Below are 17,196 nucleotides of genomic sequence, written 5' to 3'. Positions count from 1 at the left end.
GGCTTTCTCAAGCATTGTGTGTCCATCATTCATTTTTCTCTTTAACCCACTTCAGTACCGCTTGTCCCAACGCTGTGTCACTAGCACTGCACTGAATGCCATCATGGGTAAGACGCCTCTTTATCCACAGATTGCTGGACTCTTGTCAGCGTTTGATGACCCTGATCTCTCCTCGAACGCTTTTTTCTTTTCTGTATTAGTTTTCTGTCATCGTCACAATCAATTACCAGAAAGCTAGCTGTTTAGAGCGATAGGTATTTATGATCTTACCTATTTATCACCAGTTCTGTAGGTGAGAAATCTGACAAGAGTCTCACTGGACTCAAATCAAGACCTCAGCCTTAATAGGGGTTCTGCAGGAAGAACTTGAAGCCCATCCATGTTAATAAATCCAGATTTAGAGCTCTACACTTGAGGTCCCCACATCCTTGGTGGTTATCAGGTTATCAGCCCGGGGCCACATTTAGCTCCTAGAGGCCAGTTCTCCTGCCCTTGACCCTGGGCTCCCTACAGGTCAGTTAGCAGCAGCGTGCTGTCTCTTCTCATGCTCTGAATCCTCTTGACGACTCTTCATGCCTTCCTGACTCTCGCCCAGGAAAGGTCTCTGCTGTTTTTTTTTTTTTTTAAATTTAAAAAACATTTCTTTATTTTTAGAAAAAGATGGGGAGGTGCAGAGGGAGAGTGAGAATCCTCCGGCCACTCTCCACTGAGCACGGAACCCAGTGCAGGTCTCAGGACCCGGAGACTCTGACCTGAGCTGAAATCAGAAGTTGGGCCCTTAACCAGCTGAGCCATCCAGTTCCCTGCTAGTAGGGAGTCCGAAAAGTTTCCTACTGTTAAGGGGTCATATGCACCTGCTTCCTGGTGACTGTATCTCTTACCTTACCAGCTGTATCTTTTCAATCACGCTCTTCTTCCTGATCTCTCTACACAGTAGCTATCTCCAGGCTTTGTTTTCAGAAGCTTGCCCTTCTCTGTTCTTAACCCCAGAGAGATCCTAGCCATTCCCACAAGTTTAAGTATGGGATGTACTTAAACAGGTAGCATATACCGGCCCAGCCTAGAGCCTCCCCCGAGCACCAGAGCACAGGGCTCCTGTGCCCAGTTGCCTTTTTCAGTGGTTCTTGAAGTGTAGTTGTCAGACAGCACCAGGGTTGTCGGGAAACTTGTTACAAATGCAAATTCTTGAGCCCACCCCTGTGCTCCCGAATCAGGAAATCGGGCCAGAAGTCAGAAGCTTGTGTTTTCACAAGCACGCCAGGTGATTCTGCTTGCTGAGGTCTTCAGACCAGGGCTGAAGTCAGTTGCCCCACCTGGTTGTCCTCAGGTGTCTGACTCTAGATTTTCCAACCTACTGTTTCACCTTGATCAAAATTTTATGTATCAGGCTTCACTATCTTCCCACCCAGGTGCTAAAGCTACTGTGTATCTATGCAGTGGCCAGAGTGCTGGTTTAAAAATACACGTCAGATGATATTTCCTTGCTTTAAAGTCCTCCAGTGGCTCTCACTGCCCTTGATATTTATGATTACTATTATTATTATTATTATTATTTTAATTTAAGTAGGCTTCACCCTGGGCCTCAATGCAGGGCTCAAATTCATGACCCTGAGATCAAGGCCTGAGCTGAGATGGAGAGTCAGTTAACTGACTGAGCTGCCCAGGTGCCCCTGCCCTTGAAATTAAATCGAAACCTTCGCCCTCCTCTATGGGGCCATCTTTGGCCACCCCGCTGACCCCCTCTCCTGGCGTTCCCTCTCACTGTGGTCCCGCTCCTCAGGTCTCCTCTCTAGGGGAGCTTATACATACTGAACTCTTTTTAGCCTTGGAGGCTTTGCATTTACTGCCCCTTGCCTGGTCTGCCCTCTTGTCGTCTTCTCAGTAGCTGGCATCTTTGAATCCTTCAGGCCTCAGCTCAGCCATCCATCCTCAAAGACACTGCCCTGCCCCTTTCTAAGTGTCTCTCAACCCATTACCTCCTACCCTTTTTGTTCACTGCACCGTTTACTTCGGCCTAGCATCCGATACTGTGATGTTGTCTTATTTGTGATCCTGTTCCACTCTTACTACCGTAATATTACAGATTCTGAAAGGACAGAAACCTCTTTGGTCTTGTTCTCTGACGTCTCCCTAGTGCTCAGGTTGGTGTTTGGTACATAATAGGTGCTCAATAAATATCTGTTAAATTAATAAATCAGCTTTCTGCATGCCTGTGCCGGACCTTGGACTTGCTTGTCATGGACTGAGACTGCGCCCGCGGGCAGACAGGAATGCTTAGGCCTATGGCGGTTGTTCCTGCAGGTCTAGAGCTCTTCTTCCTTCCTTCCTTTTTATTCATCCAAACTGGTTTTTTTTATATTTTATATTTTATTCATTTAAGAGAGAAAAAGAGACCTTGTGTGCACATGATATGGGCAGAGGGGAATATGTAAAGGAATAAGTAGGCCCCCACTCCTGGGTGCGACATGGGGCTCAATCCCAAGTCCCTGTGATCATGACCTGAGCTGAAGATGCTTAAAGACAATTGAGCCACCCATGTACTCCTCTTTCTTTCTTTCTTTCTTTTTTTTTTTTAAAGATTTTATTCATTCATCTGGCAGAGATCACAAGTAGGGATAGAGGCAGGCAGATGGGGGAAGCAGGCTCCCTGCTGAGCAGAGAGCCAGATGCAGGGCTCAATCCCAAGACCCGGAGACCACAACCGGAGCCAAAGGCAGAGGCTCAAACTACTGAGCCACCCAGGCGCCCCACTTTCTTTTTAAAGATTGATTTATTGAAATGTTTGGGTGACTGTCGGTTAAGTGTCTTCCTTCATCAGGTCATGATCCCAGGGTCCAGAGACTGTGTCTTGCACTGGGCTCCTTGCTCAGCGGGGATCCTGCTTCTCCCCCTGTCTGCCAGTCCCCTTGCTTGTGCACACTTTCTCTGACAAATAAAATCTTAAAAAAAAAATACAAACAAGATTGATTTATTTTTAGAGAGAATGCATACAAGTGTGGGGAGGGGCAGAGGGGGAGAATCCCCAGGCAGACTCCCTGCTGAATGTGAGCCCAACGCACATACGCTTGATCCCAGGACCCGTGAGATCTTGATGTAACTAAAAACTAAGAGTCAGAGGCTTAACCGAATGAGCCACGTAGGCACCCTTATGGCTCTTGTTTCTTTTTCTTTTTTTTTTCTTAAGATTTTATTTATTTATTTGTTTGTTTATTTGTCAGAGAGAGAGAATATTCAGGCAGGGGGAACAGCAGGCAGAGGGAGAAGCTGGTTCTCTGCTCGTAAAGGAGTCCTATGTGGGACTTGATCCCAGGACTCTGGGATCATGACCTTAGCCAAAGGCAGGGGCTTTAATTAAGTGAACCACCGAGGCATCCCAGAGCTCTTGTTTCTTAATGCTCTGAGAGACTCATTCCCACCTTTTTCCCCAATCAGTAATTTTTACCACAGTCCCACGCTTTGCATAGTATGTTAAGGCTATAATATTTACTGATTTTTTTTTAAAGAAATGTCATCAAATTTCTAAATCTTTGAAAGATTTTATACAAAAAGTTGGTAATTCAGTAATATTGAGCAAGGAATTGAGTAAAGGAAACACATACTGGGTAATTCTGTTTATTTGAAATTCACAACCAGGCTATGCTAATCTGTGAGGATAAGAATCAGGTTAGTAGCTATCCTGGGTTCTGACTGGGGAGCACATAAAGTGCCTTGTGGGTGCTGGAAGCATTTGTATGTTGATGTTGAGGGTGAGTATACATTGTAATGTGTACATTAAGCATGTGGTTAAGATTTACGCCCTTTATAGAGCTTCCGTCTCAAAAAGTATATAAAAATACCCTCAAAAACAGATTCAGAAAGAATCGTGCCAAAGCATGGGTCCACTCCTGTTTGGGGTCTGTAAGGTATGGCTGGGGGCCCACTCAGTCTCCCCCCTTCCTCAAACCGTGGCCAAGGTGAGCACCTACATGTTGGAATTATCAGTGTTGCTGGCCAAAAGGAGGCTGCTTCCCAAGTCCCGTGATGTGGTCCGGCGTCCACCTGATTCTGAGTGACCTTGAGGACGCAGGGGTGTTGCTGGGAAAGAAGGGGAGGAAAGGAGCAGAGACTCAGGGTGGAGCAGGTGTTCAGCTCCAGTTCCTATAACTCTTTAGTGCCTCTGCCCCATCCGCACCAGAAGAAACAAACCGGGCAGATCTGGGGGACTTCTCCACGGATTCCGAGAAGCAGGTAGTGCCTTGTGGGGGTCTCCCTAGGTCTGCCGCCGGCTTCTGCCTTAACGCTTCTCTACCCTCAGTGCCAGTCAGCTTTCGCGGGGTCTCGGGTTCTCCAGAACAGCGTGACTAAGACCGCAGTCCCTGCTTTAGAATGACCTGGGGCGTGTTTGCTATAAATGCAGATTTCGGGGGCTCACTGGAAGTATGTGAAGGGGCGACTCAGGAGTCTCTCTTAACTGCGCTTCCAACAGCTGCTCTCCAGTTTGAGAACTGATCTAGAATGTGGGAAGGAGCTTGGCTTGTTTTTGCTGTCCATTTCTGGGTCTGTGTAGCTGGAGGGCATGTTGTTGGTGTCACTCCAGATGACCTTGAAGACAGCCCTTTTTGTGTTTACTTCCAAATCTGGGTGAAAAATGTAGAATCCTGTATTTCCAAGTGAGTTTCCCCTAATTAAGCTCTTTGCTTTAGAGACAGAAAACAGACCCAGTCATAGGGGTTTGGAATCCAGGACTGGAGCGCCTGTGGCAGTCGAATTTCCAGTGGAACTTGCCCGGAGATGGGGCCCCAGGGGGTGGAGGGAGCAGGCTGAGAAAGCTGCCCTCTCTTCTAGCCGGGCACGGTGGATGGCGGGACAGGTGAGTGTGCCCGAGCTGGAGGACCGCCTTCAGTGCCCCATCTGCCTGGAGGTCTTCAAGGAGCCCATGATGCTGCAGTGTGGCCACTCCTACTGCAAGGACTGCCTGGTGTCCCTGTCCCGCCACCTGGACTCAGAGCTCCGCTGCCCGGTGTGCCGACAGGAGGTGGATAGCAGCAGCCCCCCGCCCAACGTGTCCCTGGCTCGGGTGATTGAAGCCTTACAGTTCCCTGGGGACCCAGAGCCCAGGGTCTGTGAACACCACCGGAACCCGCTCAGCCTCTTCTGTGAGAGGGACCAGGAGCTCATCTGTGGCCTCTGTGGCCTGCTGGGCTCCCACCAGCATCACCGTGTCACACCTGTCTCCACAGTCTACAGCCGCATGAAGGTGGGTGGTGAGGCTGCTGGGAGCGGGGGAGGGCGGCAGGTGCTGGCGGTCCAGGGACACACTGAGTCCAGCTGCTGCCCTCTCTGGAACCATTGCCTGGCACAGAAAGGTCCCGGGCCAAGATGCCAGTTCCCTCCAGCCTTCTGCTGGAGCAGAACTCATAGAGCATCCATCCTCCATCGTGTTCAGAGCAGCTGCTCCAGCCTCCAGGTGCTGGGGACTCCTGGCCTGCATGAGAGTCCCCTGTCAAGTGCTAGCCCCTTCCCTTGCTCAGTTTTTCCTGGTAGATCTCATGCATATTTTGAGTGCTCCCCAGAAGACACATGAGGACAAGTGCTTTGTTTTGTTTCCTCAGGTTTTTTCTTTTTCTTTCTTCCTTTTTTTTTTTTTTAAGATTTTAAAAAATTTATTTGACAGAGATCCCAAGTAGGCAGAGAGGCAGGCAGAGAGAGAGAGAGGAGGAATGAGGCTCCCCACTGAGCGGAGAGCCTGATGCGGGGCTTGATCCCAGGACCCTGGGACCATGGTGGAGCTGAAGGCAGAGGCTTTAACCCACTGAGCCACTCAGGCGCCCCTTTTTTCTTTTTTTAAAAAAGATTTTATTTATTTATTTGACAGAGACACAGCAAGAGGGGAAGCACAAGCAGGAGGAGTGGGAGAGGGAGAAGCAGGCTTCCTGCCGAGCAGGGAGCCCAGTATGGGGCTTGAACCCAGGACCCTGGGGTCATGATCTGAGCGGAAGGCAGCTGCCTAACTGACTGAGCCACTCAGGCGCCCCTCCTCAGGTATTTTCATGTCTAGCACCATGCCTAGCAGGTAGCAAAATCTTAAAGCATATTTGAAGATAGAGTGGATTCCTGTCCTTGTGGACTTTCGCCTCAGATCTAGCAGGTCATCATTTAAGATGAATGATGATGATGATACCGTCTTAGGTAAATACGTTGATTTAAGATTTATGAAGGGGGTGGAGGTATCATTGTATGTTACAGATGAGGAAAGCGGCTCGGAGAAGGTAAGGTCCTACAGCTTGTCAGTGGCAGAGTGTGGACTCAAACTGTGGCTAGTTTTCTTTCCGTTGCCAGCAGATCAAAGGAGGGCAGGAAGGAGTCTTGGAAGTGAGCTGCTGGAGGGCATCTGCGCGGTGGGAGGGCGGGAGAGTAAAGGTCGGGAATGACAGCATACAGGCGATGGGGCAGAAGAACGAAAGAGCCTGGAGATCTGAAGGCAGAGTTCCAGGGGTTCCTGGCTGAGCGCCCGGGGGAGCCTTTGATTGCTTCTCCAGTCCTGGAAGACAAGTATGAAACACGCACAGGGCCAGCGCAGCCATCCAGCAGCCCCTGTTGCCCATAGAGGTTTACGTGGCATCTAACGTGTGCTCAGTGTTGTGCTAGAGCCCGTGGTATGATGGTGGGCAAGAGGTTTGGCCCACCCTGGGGGAGCTCACAGCCTGGGGAGCTCCACGGGGAGCCTGCTTCCTCCTTTCTCTCTGCCTGCCTCTCTGCCTACTTGTGATCTATCAAATAAATAAATAAAATCTTAAAAAAAAAAAAGATTCAGGTAAGGAGAGCACCCCAAAAGGGGCAGAAAGAATCAACAGAGAGTAGGAACATGGCTGACTCTAGCTTCCTGGAAATCAGAACAGAGCATTTAATGAGAACAAGATCACTTGTGTGAAATGCCTGCTGAGGACTGGAAAGAGTCTGTTAGATTTAGCAGGAATGATTGCTTATCTTGGCAAGAGTAGTTTTAGAGGAGTGTGAGAGGTGGAAGCCAACATGCAGTGCAGTGACCCCGAGCCCGTGTCTTACTAGCCCTGGGAGGAGGGAAACACACAGGAGCTTCATCATTTCTGGCCTGGAGCCTGGGACTGCTTGGGTCCTGGTTTTAGATGTGGGTGTTTGTGATCTTGTGATGCAACAAAATTGTGTTCCGTACTGGATTCCTTTCCTACGTTCCTGTTTTCCTCCTGTTGACTGAGATCTTGAGGTGGTTTATTTGTATGATTCTGTTTCTTCTCCCGGTGACCCAGTTTGATGGGCAAAGACAAAAAGAACTAATCTCATCTCTCTGTGCCTCAGGAGAATTACCACTGGAATTCTGTCCCCGGGCTGCTGTGAGATCTGATGCCTCATTATCCAGAGCAAGACCCTGGGTCCATTTACCCTACACTGGCGTTCTTCTTCTTCTTTTTTAAAGATTTTATTTATTTATTTATTTGACAGAGAGCAGGAGCCCACAAGCAGGGGGAGCGGCAGAGGGAGAGGGGAAAGCAGGCTCCTCACTGAGCAGGGAGCCCGATGTGGGGCTTGATCCCAGGACCCTGAGATCATGACCTGAGCCGAAGGCAGAGACTCAACCCACTGAGCCTCTCAGGTGTCCCCTGGCTTTATTCTTTATTCAGGTCTTTTCCTGAAAGGATTTTGTAGCTGGTTTGTCCGTCCATCCCTCCCTCCCGCTTCCTCCCTCTCTCCCTCCCCCCTCTCTCTTTCTTTCTTTCTATTTATTTTTAAATAATGTCTGCACCCAGTGTGGGCCCTGGACTCACAACCAAGAGATCAAGAGTCACATGTTCTTCCAACTCAGCCAGCCAGGTGCCCCTCTTGCCGCTGATTTCTGCTTGGAACTATCTAAGCCAGAGACGGTGTACGTTCCATGGGCACAGACCAGCAGGGTTCCCTTTAAGTAGTGCAGCTGAATGGGGGTCTGGGTGGTCCTGGTCGAACCCTTAAGACTCTTAGATTTGACGCCAGGGAAGCCCAGGAGAAGTGAGTTTACTTCAGCCGGGGGAGGCCCCAAATCCAGGCAGGGCCCAAGTCTTCCAAGGAAGAGTTCAGGTCATTATAGGGCGTGGGGAATCCCCATGTACAAGCTGGGCAACCATATGCATGACTTGCCTCCCTTGGGGCCAACTTTTGGTGTTATCTTGATCACATGCCTATTGACTGTTGATCTCCGGGGGACCAGGAGTTGGGTTGGTGGCCAGCATAGCATTCAGGGAGCATCGGCTTCAGGCGGGTCATCGCCCCTTTTGGATGCTGTGTGGTGCCTTCTAGGTGGACGGTGTTGAGCAGCCATCGCCGTGTCCCGAGGAGGGATGATCTGGAGATCCTTTTCTGTCTGGGTAATCCCTGCCCTCAGTGTAGAACATTCTTGAATAATCCTAACTTGTTTTGGAGTCAAGAGTGCTCGGGTAGCTCTTTCCCTGGTTCCACTGGGAGTGCCTACAGCCACTGGGATGCTCCCTGGAAGGGTGAAGCCGGGGCTCGCCCCAAAGAGCTGAGAAGCTGAAGGGGGGCGTCGCTCACCAGGCCACGGTGTGTCGCCTGCAGGAGGAGCTGGCGGCTCTCATCTCCGACCTGAAGCAGGAGCAGAAGAAGGTGGACGAGCATATTGCCAAGCTGGGCAACAACCGGACCCGCATTGTCGTGAGTGCCTTTCCCTGCACCCTTCCCCGGGGGCTGGCCGCCTTCCCTCTCCTGCGGAGCTCAGTTCTCTTCGATCTTCCCAGAAGTCCATGCTTTCCTGCAAAGCCGGGGTTCAGAGCCTTCCAGGGCAGAGTGGGGAAAAGGGCAAGTGCCCTCGGGGGAATGAGCTCAGTTGTTAGGACTCTGTCCAAGTTGGCCGTGTCCCTCGTGTCCTTGGGAATGAGATAACAAGAACCTACGTCCTAGAGGTAAACAGCTCGAAGTGTGGGCATGACTCTCGTGCCCTCAGTGTCTGTCTGACCTTGATGGTGTGTGTGGTGCCTGCCCAGTACCTCGGAGCAGAGGTGTGGAATGGCTTGGTGGTTTTCTGCTTTTCCCGGGTGACAGGCACACTGGGGCTGGGAAGTGTTCTGAAGAAGATTCACAGCGCTATGCTCTCAGTTTTGAAAGAGAAAAGGCACTTTACTGGGAGTATAAAAATCTAGTAGAAACAGAAAGAAAAGGGAAATTGCGCATTGATGAGGGCATAGTCATCGTAAAGGAGAATCAGACAGCGTTACACTGGGCGCTTAAATCATCCAGCCTCATTTGCTGGGGAGGCCCCATGGAGATAGCCAGGCTGGAGTCCTGATAGAGCAGCCTGGGCCGAGCATCCTACCCGCAGGCAGGTGAGATTTCCAACTGACCATACCCGTAAGGGCTGTATTTATAGGGCAACTGAAGTTAAACGTTTGTTCACCAACGTGCGGTTTGGAGCGAGCTGCATTCCTGTGTGCACATGTCTCTGCCCGCTGGGTGCGCTTGCCGCTTCTCCCAGATTCCGTCCAGGGCGCCAGCCCGGAGGGGACGTAGGCAGGATTTACAGCTCTTGTGTCCAGACCAGAAGGGCCACTTCTGACCCGACAGCCAGCTAATGTCCACTAATCAGGTTCCCAAGGTCACTTGTGCAGCACGAGTCTCACAAACAACATTCTTCTTCCCGCCTGGGCGTAAGCGCAGATTGGCGGGTGGTGGCCAGCTATGCAGGACACATTCCAGAAAGTTCCATCCACACAGTCCAGGGGCGTGTGGAGCCCCAGCTCTTCTGGCAGTTGTGAAACAGGAGCAGAAGGCCAGTGTCCCCTGAGTCTTCTTGGTTAACCACCCCACCTCAGAGGTGGCCCAGTGGAGGCTGGACTCAGGGTCTCACACGGAATCCGGCTGTCTAAAGTCTGCTGTCCCAGAGCCTCGCGGACTTTTCTCAGTTGTGGATCCTGTACTGAAGCTGAACTGCTTTGCACGTGCAGTAGTTAGGGTAGATGTGAGCAGAGCCAGTATGTTTGAAAGGGGAGCCCACGCCAGTCCTCCCCCCCTCCCCACCTCTGTTGCCCTCCCCCGGCCACACATGGGAGGCCCAGGCACAGTGCGAACGCAGGGCAGGAGTGAGCCCTGCGGCTCCACTCCGAGAAGCAGCTGCAGCTGGAGGCCCAGGAAGGCCTCAGCTGCCCTGGCCTAGGGACGCCGATGCCAGCCATAGCCGGCAGTTCTGGCGGAGGCTCCAGCTTTGACCAGCTCCTCTTTGTCGCAGAATGAATCGGACATCTTCAGCTGGGTGATTCGTCGCGAGTTCCAGGAGCTGCACCACCTGGTGGATGAGGAGAAGGCCCGCTGCCTGGAGGGGTTGGAAGGTCATACCCGCGGCCTCGTGGCCTCCCTGGACATGCAGCTAGAGCAGGCCCAGGGCACTCAGAAGCGGCTGGTCCAGGCCGAGCGCGTCCTGGAGCAGTTCAGTAACGAGAGTCACCACGAGTTCATCCGGGTGAGTGGACAAGGGAGTGTCTCCCATGCCGAGGCCTGCAGTTCCAAGAGCTTCCCCCATGCCCTAACCCTTCTGTCTTGTCTTCCAGAAGTATCACTCCTTGGCCTCCAGGTAATAACCTCGGAGGGAGCTCTAGGCTTGGATCTGGTGGCTCCTCTCCACGTACTGGTGCCTTGGCAGCAACTGCCTGCATATGGCTCTGTTCTGAGCGCAGGGAACCCTGCCTTTAAGGCTCTCAAAGACCGATGGGCGGCAGATGACGAACTGTGGTTACATCACTGTGGGTACCTAAAACCAGAGAAGTCCACACAAGCTACAGAAATAACAGGACAAGGTGACCGGGGTTGCAGGTGGGGGGAATTGGCAGAGCTGACACACAGGTGGACAGGCTTGGGGCAGAGGACAGGTGCTGACCAGGCAAGCAGAGTGGGGAGGGGTCATGGGAAAAGGTGAAGTAGGGTGTGGGGTTGGGATAAAATGTGTGCCGCAGGGCAGAACGGGCAACGAATGGGAGACGTCAGAGCCGGAAGGAGGGGCCGCGAATCCTGAACCATGGCTCCTGGGAAGGGGTTGAACCCATGTTCTAGTCCCAGGAAATGCATAACCACGCAGTTCTTGGCCTTCTTCGGGCCCTGATTGTGAGAGTGTCTGTGGTTTTTCTATCTTTTTTTTTTTTAAAGATTTTATTTATTCATTTGACAGAGATCACAAGTAGGCAGAGAGGCAGGCAGAGAGAGAGAGGAGGAAGCAGGCTCCCTGCCAAGCAGAGAGCCTGACATGGGGTTCGATCCCAGGACTTTGGGATCATGACCTGAGCTTAAGGCAGAGGCCTTAACCCACTGAGCCACCCAGGTGCTGTCTCCGTGGTTCTTCAAATGTCCTTCAGTCTTAAGGACAGGTGGGTTAGGAACATTGGACAGTGAAGCTGATTGGGAGCAGGTGTGCACTCCAGCTGTGGCTAGGGACCAGGGTTAGGGTTGCCCAGTTTAGGGAAGGTAGGGCAGTAGTCCTCAAACGTTACTGTGCATCACGACCACCTGGAGGGCTCATTACATCCGATCATGGGGCTCCAGGCGTCGCTTTCTGATTCAGCAGCTCTGGGATGCGACCTGAGAAGTTTGCATTTCTAGCGAGCCCCCAGGTGACACTCCTGGTCTTGGGCCCGCTTGCCCTGATGTGGTGTTTCCCCTTCCAGGAAGGGAGCAGGCGCTCAGGGTGGGGGGAGAGGAGGAAGTGACCGGCATCTCGAGTGCACAGTCTGCTGAGCTGCGTTGTTGGACTTGGGTAAGGGTGAAGGGGTGGGGTTGGCGTGCAGCTCCTCCATCATGGTGAACTGTCCCCCTCAGCGCAGAGCTCCAGCAGGCCCGGCCTCTGGAGGGCACCTTCAGCCCCATCTCCTTTAAGCCAGGCCTCCACCAGGCTGACATCAAGCTGACCGTGTGGAAGAGGCTCTTCCGAAAGGTTCTGCCAGGTGAGGCTCCGTCCCTTCTCTCTGCTGAGGACTGCCCCGCAGGGGGCGCGCGGAAGCCGGGAAGGGTATTTGCATGGGTTAGTGGTGAGAGCTTGGCTTTGGGGTTCCACCAGAAATGCTGGGTTCAAGCTCAGCTCCAGCTCTTACTGGCTAAAGACAAGTTGTGTAATTATAAAAAAAAAAAAATAAATAAAGATTTTATTAAAGGGCAAGCCCTCAAGTTGGGGGAGGGGTAGAGGGAGAAAGAGAGAATCCCAAGCAGACGGACGCCCTGCTGAGCGTGGAGCCGGACACAGGGCTTGATCTCAGACCCTGAGACCATGAGCTGAGCTGAAATCAGGAGTGGGACACTTCATGGGCTGAGCCACTCAGGCGCCCCTGGTGCAGCCCTTTTCCTCAGCCAGAGCGCCTCCTTCACGGCAGTCCCTTCCTTCCACCCTTCCGGAATTGTTCTTGTGCTCAGCAGACATGCTTAGGGTTGCGTGTTCTGTGCCTGGAGCCTTCCTCGAAGTGCGCTCAGACACAGGGAGGGGCCGTTGCGGTTCCTCCCCTGCGGAGCTCGGGGCCTCCAGTCAGACTTCTTTGTGGCGGCATATGCTGCCTTCTGTGTAGCTTGAGAACGCTTCTTTGATCTTTCTCAGCCCCGGAGTCCCTCAAGCTAGACCCTGCCACCGCCCACCCCCTCCTGGAACTCTCCAAGGGCAACACGGTGGTGCAGTGCGGCCTCCTGGCCCAGCGGCGGGCCAGCCAGCCGGAGCGCTTTGACTACAGTACGTGCGTCCTGGCCAGCCGGGGCTTCTCCTGGGGCCGCCACTACTGGGAGGTCGTGGTGGGCAACAAGAGCGACTGGCGCCTGGGGGTCATCAAGGGCACGGCCAGTCGCAAGGGCAAGCTGAGCAAGTCCCCGGAGAACGGCGTGTGGCTCATCGGCCTGAAGGAGGGCCGCGTGTATGAGGCCTTCAGCTGCCCCCGGGTGCCCCTGCCTGTGGCCGGCCACCCGCACCGCATCGGCGTCTACTTGCACTACGAACGCGGAGAGCTCACGTTCTTCGATGCTGACCGCCCCGACGACCTGCGGCTGCTCTACACGTTCCAGGCTGACTTCCAGGGCAAGCTCTACCCCATCCTGGACACGTGCTGGCACGAAAGGGGCAGCAACACCCTCCCAATGGTGCTGTCCCCGCCCAGCGGCCCTGCCCACCTCAGCCCCCTGCAGCCCACCAAGCTGTAGAGCTGCTGCTGGGTCTGCTGGGTTCAGCCAGCCGTGATGACATTCTTTACTGTTTGGAAAAGTCTTCCTGCCTGTTGTTCCTAGAAACATCTCATGATAAGAAGAAAAGGACCCCCATTCCTTCCCTGTCAGCCAGAGGCATATTTATTAACCTTTTTGCCAGATTATTCACCTGCTTACTAACCAACAGAACCAGGCCGTGGTGTCTGTGGGTTAAGATCGGCTTCTCTCCATCCCTCCGAACCATGCCTTCTACCCAGTACTCGTTCAACAGAAGGTGGAAATCTTCCCACATCTCATTTCTCTTTGTCATCATGAACTTACGGATATCGTGACCTTATCTTTCTCTTTGCAAATCTTTGCAAATACTAAGTGCTCTGCGTACATACTGGCTTATGCTCAGGTCTTTAAAAGCAGCTCCAGCCTGTGGTCAGCCAGAAGTCCCCTCTACCCTGGGCCGGCTGGTCTGTGGTTGGTCGCATCAGTCCCCCCGTGACTGCACATCTCCCTCTCCCCTCTCCATTAGTTGAGAGGGAAATAACACTTCAGGGCAGAAGCAAGTAGGGTCCCGGGGGGGTGTGGCCTATCCCCGAAAGCTGCTGGGCACATGGGAGTCGGCCCAGAGCCCCCATCTGTTCATGGCCGCAGCTGATGGTGTCCACTCCAGACCAAAGCTGGGACAGCTGAGTTCTCGCCCAAGAATCTGGAAGTTGGAAGAGTCCTCCAACTCCGCTGGGCTGAGTCATCTGAGACCTGGTGCTTTAGAGGAGTTCCTCAGTCTTGTGCCACTGAGCTCTGTGGAGCTGCCTGGGCGACTTCCCTGGGGAACCGCTCTGTCCTAGGGCCCTGGCGCTTACTCCCCTGGGCCACACAGGCAGAGGCCCGACCTGCAGCCTGAGCGACCCTCTGGGAACCTGGAGGATGGGAGGCACGTACTTCATCCAACCGGGGGCCATCAGGAGCGGTCGCCTCCCAGGCTCTGATAAGTGTGAAACTTCCTGTGCCGCCTCTCTCCGAGTAGAGCTGTAGATCGATCGTAAAACCGCGTAACTGCGTCTGGAACAGGCTTCTCAGCCGTGGGAAGTCCCCACGCCCTGTCGTAGTCCTCCTGTTGTGGGCACCAGGGACTACGTGGAGCTGGCACATTTGGCAAATCTGCCTATGGAAGTAAGAAGCTGTCTGAATTAAAAGGTGCTTGTATCTTTACTGGCTGAATCTGTTGGGCCTTGGTCTTGGTGGTTGCTGTTCGACACCTTGGGTGGTGGTGGTTGACACCTTTGCGGACCTGGTTTTCGGCTGCGCAGCTCTTCAGTTCCATGACCTGGCTGAAGGTCACGGCCCTCTATATCCACTCTCCCTCCGTGCTCCCTTCTCCACCCAGTTCTGGGTCCTGGGAGACTGGCCCCAAAGCCATGGGAAACCCTCTGGCTTCCTGCTGGGTTCAGGGGAGGGGAGGGACTGGCAGGAGATCCAAGGGCAGGAAAGGGAGTTCAAGTGCTTGTTTTTCAGGTTTCCTGCCTGCTGGGCTGTGGGCTGGCAGCTTTCCTCACCTAAGGGTCCTTGGCAGGTGGCTCCTTCCTCTGTCGCTCTTCCTGTTCCTGCAGGCCTGGCAGTGAGCAGTGCTGTCTGTCCACGGCCCTGAGTACAGCGTCACCTCTAGTTTCCTTGAACTCCGACCATCCCTCTGTAAAGACTCCCTAAGTTCACCTCAACCACATTGTGCGCTCTCCTCTGCCCCTGCCGGATGCCAGCAGACACCGTGGTGTACCTGTGCGCTCACTCAGTAACTCCCGCCATGCGTTTCGCTGCCCAGAGGTCCGTGCTTGTGCTTGGAACCAAGAGGTCCATTCAGTATGGAGAAGGCAGACGAGAGAGCAGTCCCTTCGTTCTGAGGACTGGCATGTGAGCTGAGAGAAGCGGACATCGAGCAGAGGAGAAGAGCTTTGGGGCGTCCAGTCCAGGGAGGGATGCTGCAGCCGGAGCCGGGCCGGGGAGGGCCGTGGGTGCTGCTCTAGAGCATACGACCTATTCTGTAGTCCTGACATCATGGGAGCGCGAGAGCCGGCAGGACGGAGGCCGGAGGTGGGACAGCAGAGCCGAAGCAGCTGAGAGCAGGGCTGCCAACGGAACGCAGAGGTGATGGGAGAACCGGGAGGGTGTGCCGGCGGCGGGGGTGGCGGAGGCCGGAGCTCCGCAGCAGAGGAGCTGTGCCCTGCAGTGCCGCGACGCCCCGGCCTCAGCAGGCGAGGCCTGAGGAGTATTTGGAGCTTCTTGGTGGCTTTGGAGGAAGTGGTGTCTGTGGACTAGTGTGGGAGACAGACTGCAGGGAGTTACGTAGCACATGAGGAAGAAGGGAAGGCGGTCACTGCTGATTTTTGTTTAAAGCCGCTGGATGGGGAAGGGGAGGAAACAGAGTCAGTAGTTTGAGAGAAGGGGGGATTAAGAGAAGGCATTTGTAGGGTAGAGGAGGCGAAAACGGTTGTCTTGCAGAAATACACAGGAGCCACGTATGCAGGTTGAAGTTTTCTTAGTGGTCACGTATTAGACATTAAAAGGCACAGGTCACCTAGCGTCCACATCTTGGCTTCTAAGAGCCATTCACCGATGGAGAGGAACCAGGGCTCCTTGGGTAAGTGGCTGGTTCTAGGATTGGGGCAGGAAACACGCTGAGCAGGGAGCTGCTGGCAGTGCCCGGAAGCGCTCACAAACAAGGGTGTGAAAACCCTACAATAAGAGAGGCCTTTCAAAGGGACACAGGGAGCCAACTGAAAGCACTCCCAGTGCCAAAATGGGAAAAAGTTGAGTGACAGAATAAAATAGTACGTGTTTCCCCACTGTCAGTAGGTAGAGAGTTTCTGTGCAATTTACTTCATACTTTGAGTTGTTCGCTGAAGCGGAGTAATGAGAAGCAGCGATGACCATTACTTTATGTGGAAATATTTAACATTCCCAGACACCCCAAATTAACTGCTTTTAAGCTTCTCTTACCTTCGGCTACGTAATACGAGTGGACGCACACGGTTGATCAAGGTAAAGCACAGTTGAGAGCTATGGAGGCCGATGCTGAGAGGTGGAGGGCAGAGGGCTGGGCAGCCCCTCTACCCTGGCACGGGGTACGCACTGCGTCTACGGGGGCTTGTGGCAAGACAGTACTATTTTTACTTTTCCCCTTTTTCAATAAAATGAGAATTCTCTTAGGCTTTCTTTCAGTTAGCGAAAACAGGTACTACTGTAGGATTTTCGTAAAATGAAGTGTTAATGCAAATTTTCAAAAGGTGGGGGTGGGGCGTCTGGGTGGCTCAGTCAGTTGAGCATCAAAGTCTTGATCTCAGCTCAGGCCTTGATCTCAGGGAGGTGAAATCAGCCCCACACGGGGCTCCATGCTGGGTGTGAAACATACTTTAAAAAGAGCAGGGGAGGGGGGCCTGGGTGGCTCAGTGGGTTAAAGCCTCTGCCTTCGGCTCAGGTCATGGTCTCAGGGTCCTGGGATCGAGCCCTGCATCGGACTCTGCTCAGCAGGGAGCCTGCTTCCCTTCCTCTCTCTGCCTGCCTCTCTGCCTACCTGTGATCTCTGTCTGTCAAATAAATAAAATCTTAAAAATAAATAAATCAGGGGATTCCTGTACTGAATTACAACTCAAGGTATGAAGTAAATATCCATGAGTCCATAATGGTAAGTGACTAATTAAATAAAGCTGGAAGAAGAGAGAATTCTGCAGAATGCCAAATAATTTATGTACCTACTTTGCCCTCAGAAAGGGAGAGTGTTAATCCCTACTCTTTAAAGGGCGGACTATACATAGTGACTCCTTCCTAGAGGGAACAGAGGGATAAAGACTAGTTTACAGTGGAGAAAGATGAAGAACTACTTTAGGCAGGTGATCAAGGTAAGCATCAACAGTCAAGGTCATGCTCATACTATATGCCCTTGATGTGATCTGATGAGGATGGTACATTACCTGTACTCTTCCAAATACTCATTAAGCCAGTCTGGTCACGGGAAAAAAAATCAGACAAATCCCAATGAAGAGACAT

The 17,196-nt window shown here is 52.8% G+C and overlaps 1 protein-coding gene across 1 annotated transcript; it reads left to right on the top strand.

Moving 5' to 3' along the window:
* The first annotated feature begins 4,129 nt into the window (after nucleotides 1-4,129).
* Nucleotides 4,130-14,367, top strand: TRIM50 (tripartite motif containing 50). The gene is made up of 7 exons (XM_059414676.1): nucleotides 4,130-4,227; nucleotides 4,825-5,236; nucleotides 8,566-8,661; nucleotides 10,229-10,459; nucleotides 10,548-10,570; nucleotides 11,806-11,930; nucleotides 12,572-14,367. The coding sequence occupies exons 2-7, from the start codon at nucleotides 4,838-4,840 to the stop codon at nucleotides 13,159-13,161; spliced, it is 1,464 nt and encodes a 487-aa protein (XP_059270659.1). The 5' UTR covers nucleotides 4,130-4,227; nucleotides 4,825-4,837; the 3' UTR covers nucleotides 13,162-14,367.
* The last annotated feature ends 2,829 nt before the right edge of the window (nucleotides 14,368-17,196 follow it).

Source organism: Mustela nigripes, chromosome 11 (assembly GCF_022355385.1).
Source record: "Mustela nigripes isolate SB6536 chromosome 11, MUSNIG.SB6536, whole genome shotgun sequence".
NCBI lineage: Eukaryota > Metazoa > Chordata > Mammalia > Carnivora > Mustelidae > Mustela > Mustela nigripes.
Note: the sequence above shows the minus strand (reverse complement) of the source record. Positions and strands in the feature narration are given on the sequence as shown.

Coding starts and splice junctions, on each gene's coding strand:
- TRIM50 (XM_059414676.1), top strand. CDS start 4,838: ATGGCGGGACAGGTGAGTGTGCCCGAGCTGGAGGACCGCCTTCAGTGC. Junction 8,662..10,228: donor ACAACCGGACCCGCATTGTC/GTGAGTGCCTTT, acceptor TCTTTGTCGCAG/AATGAATCGGACATCTTCAG. Junction 10,571..11,805: donor TATCACTCCTTGGCCTCCAG/GTAATAACCTCG, acceptor TGTCCCCCTCAG/CGCAGAGCTCCAGCAGGCCC.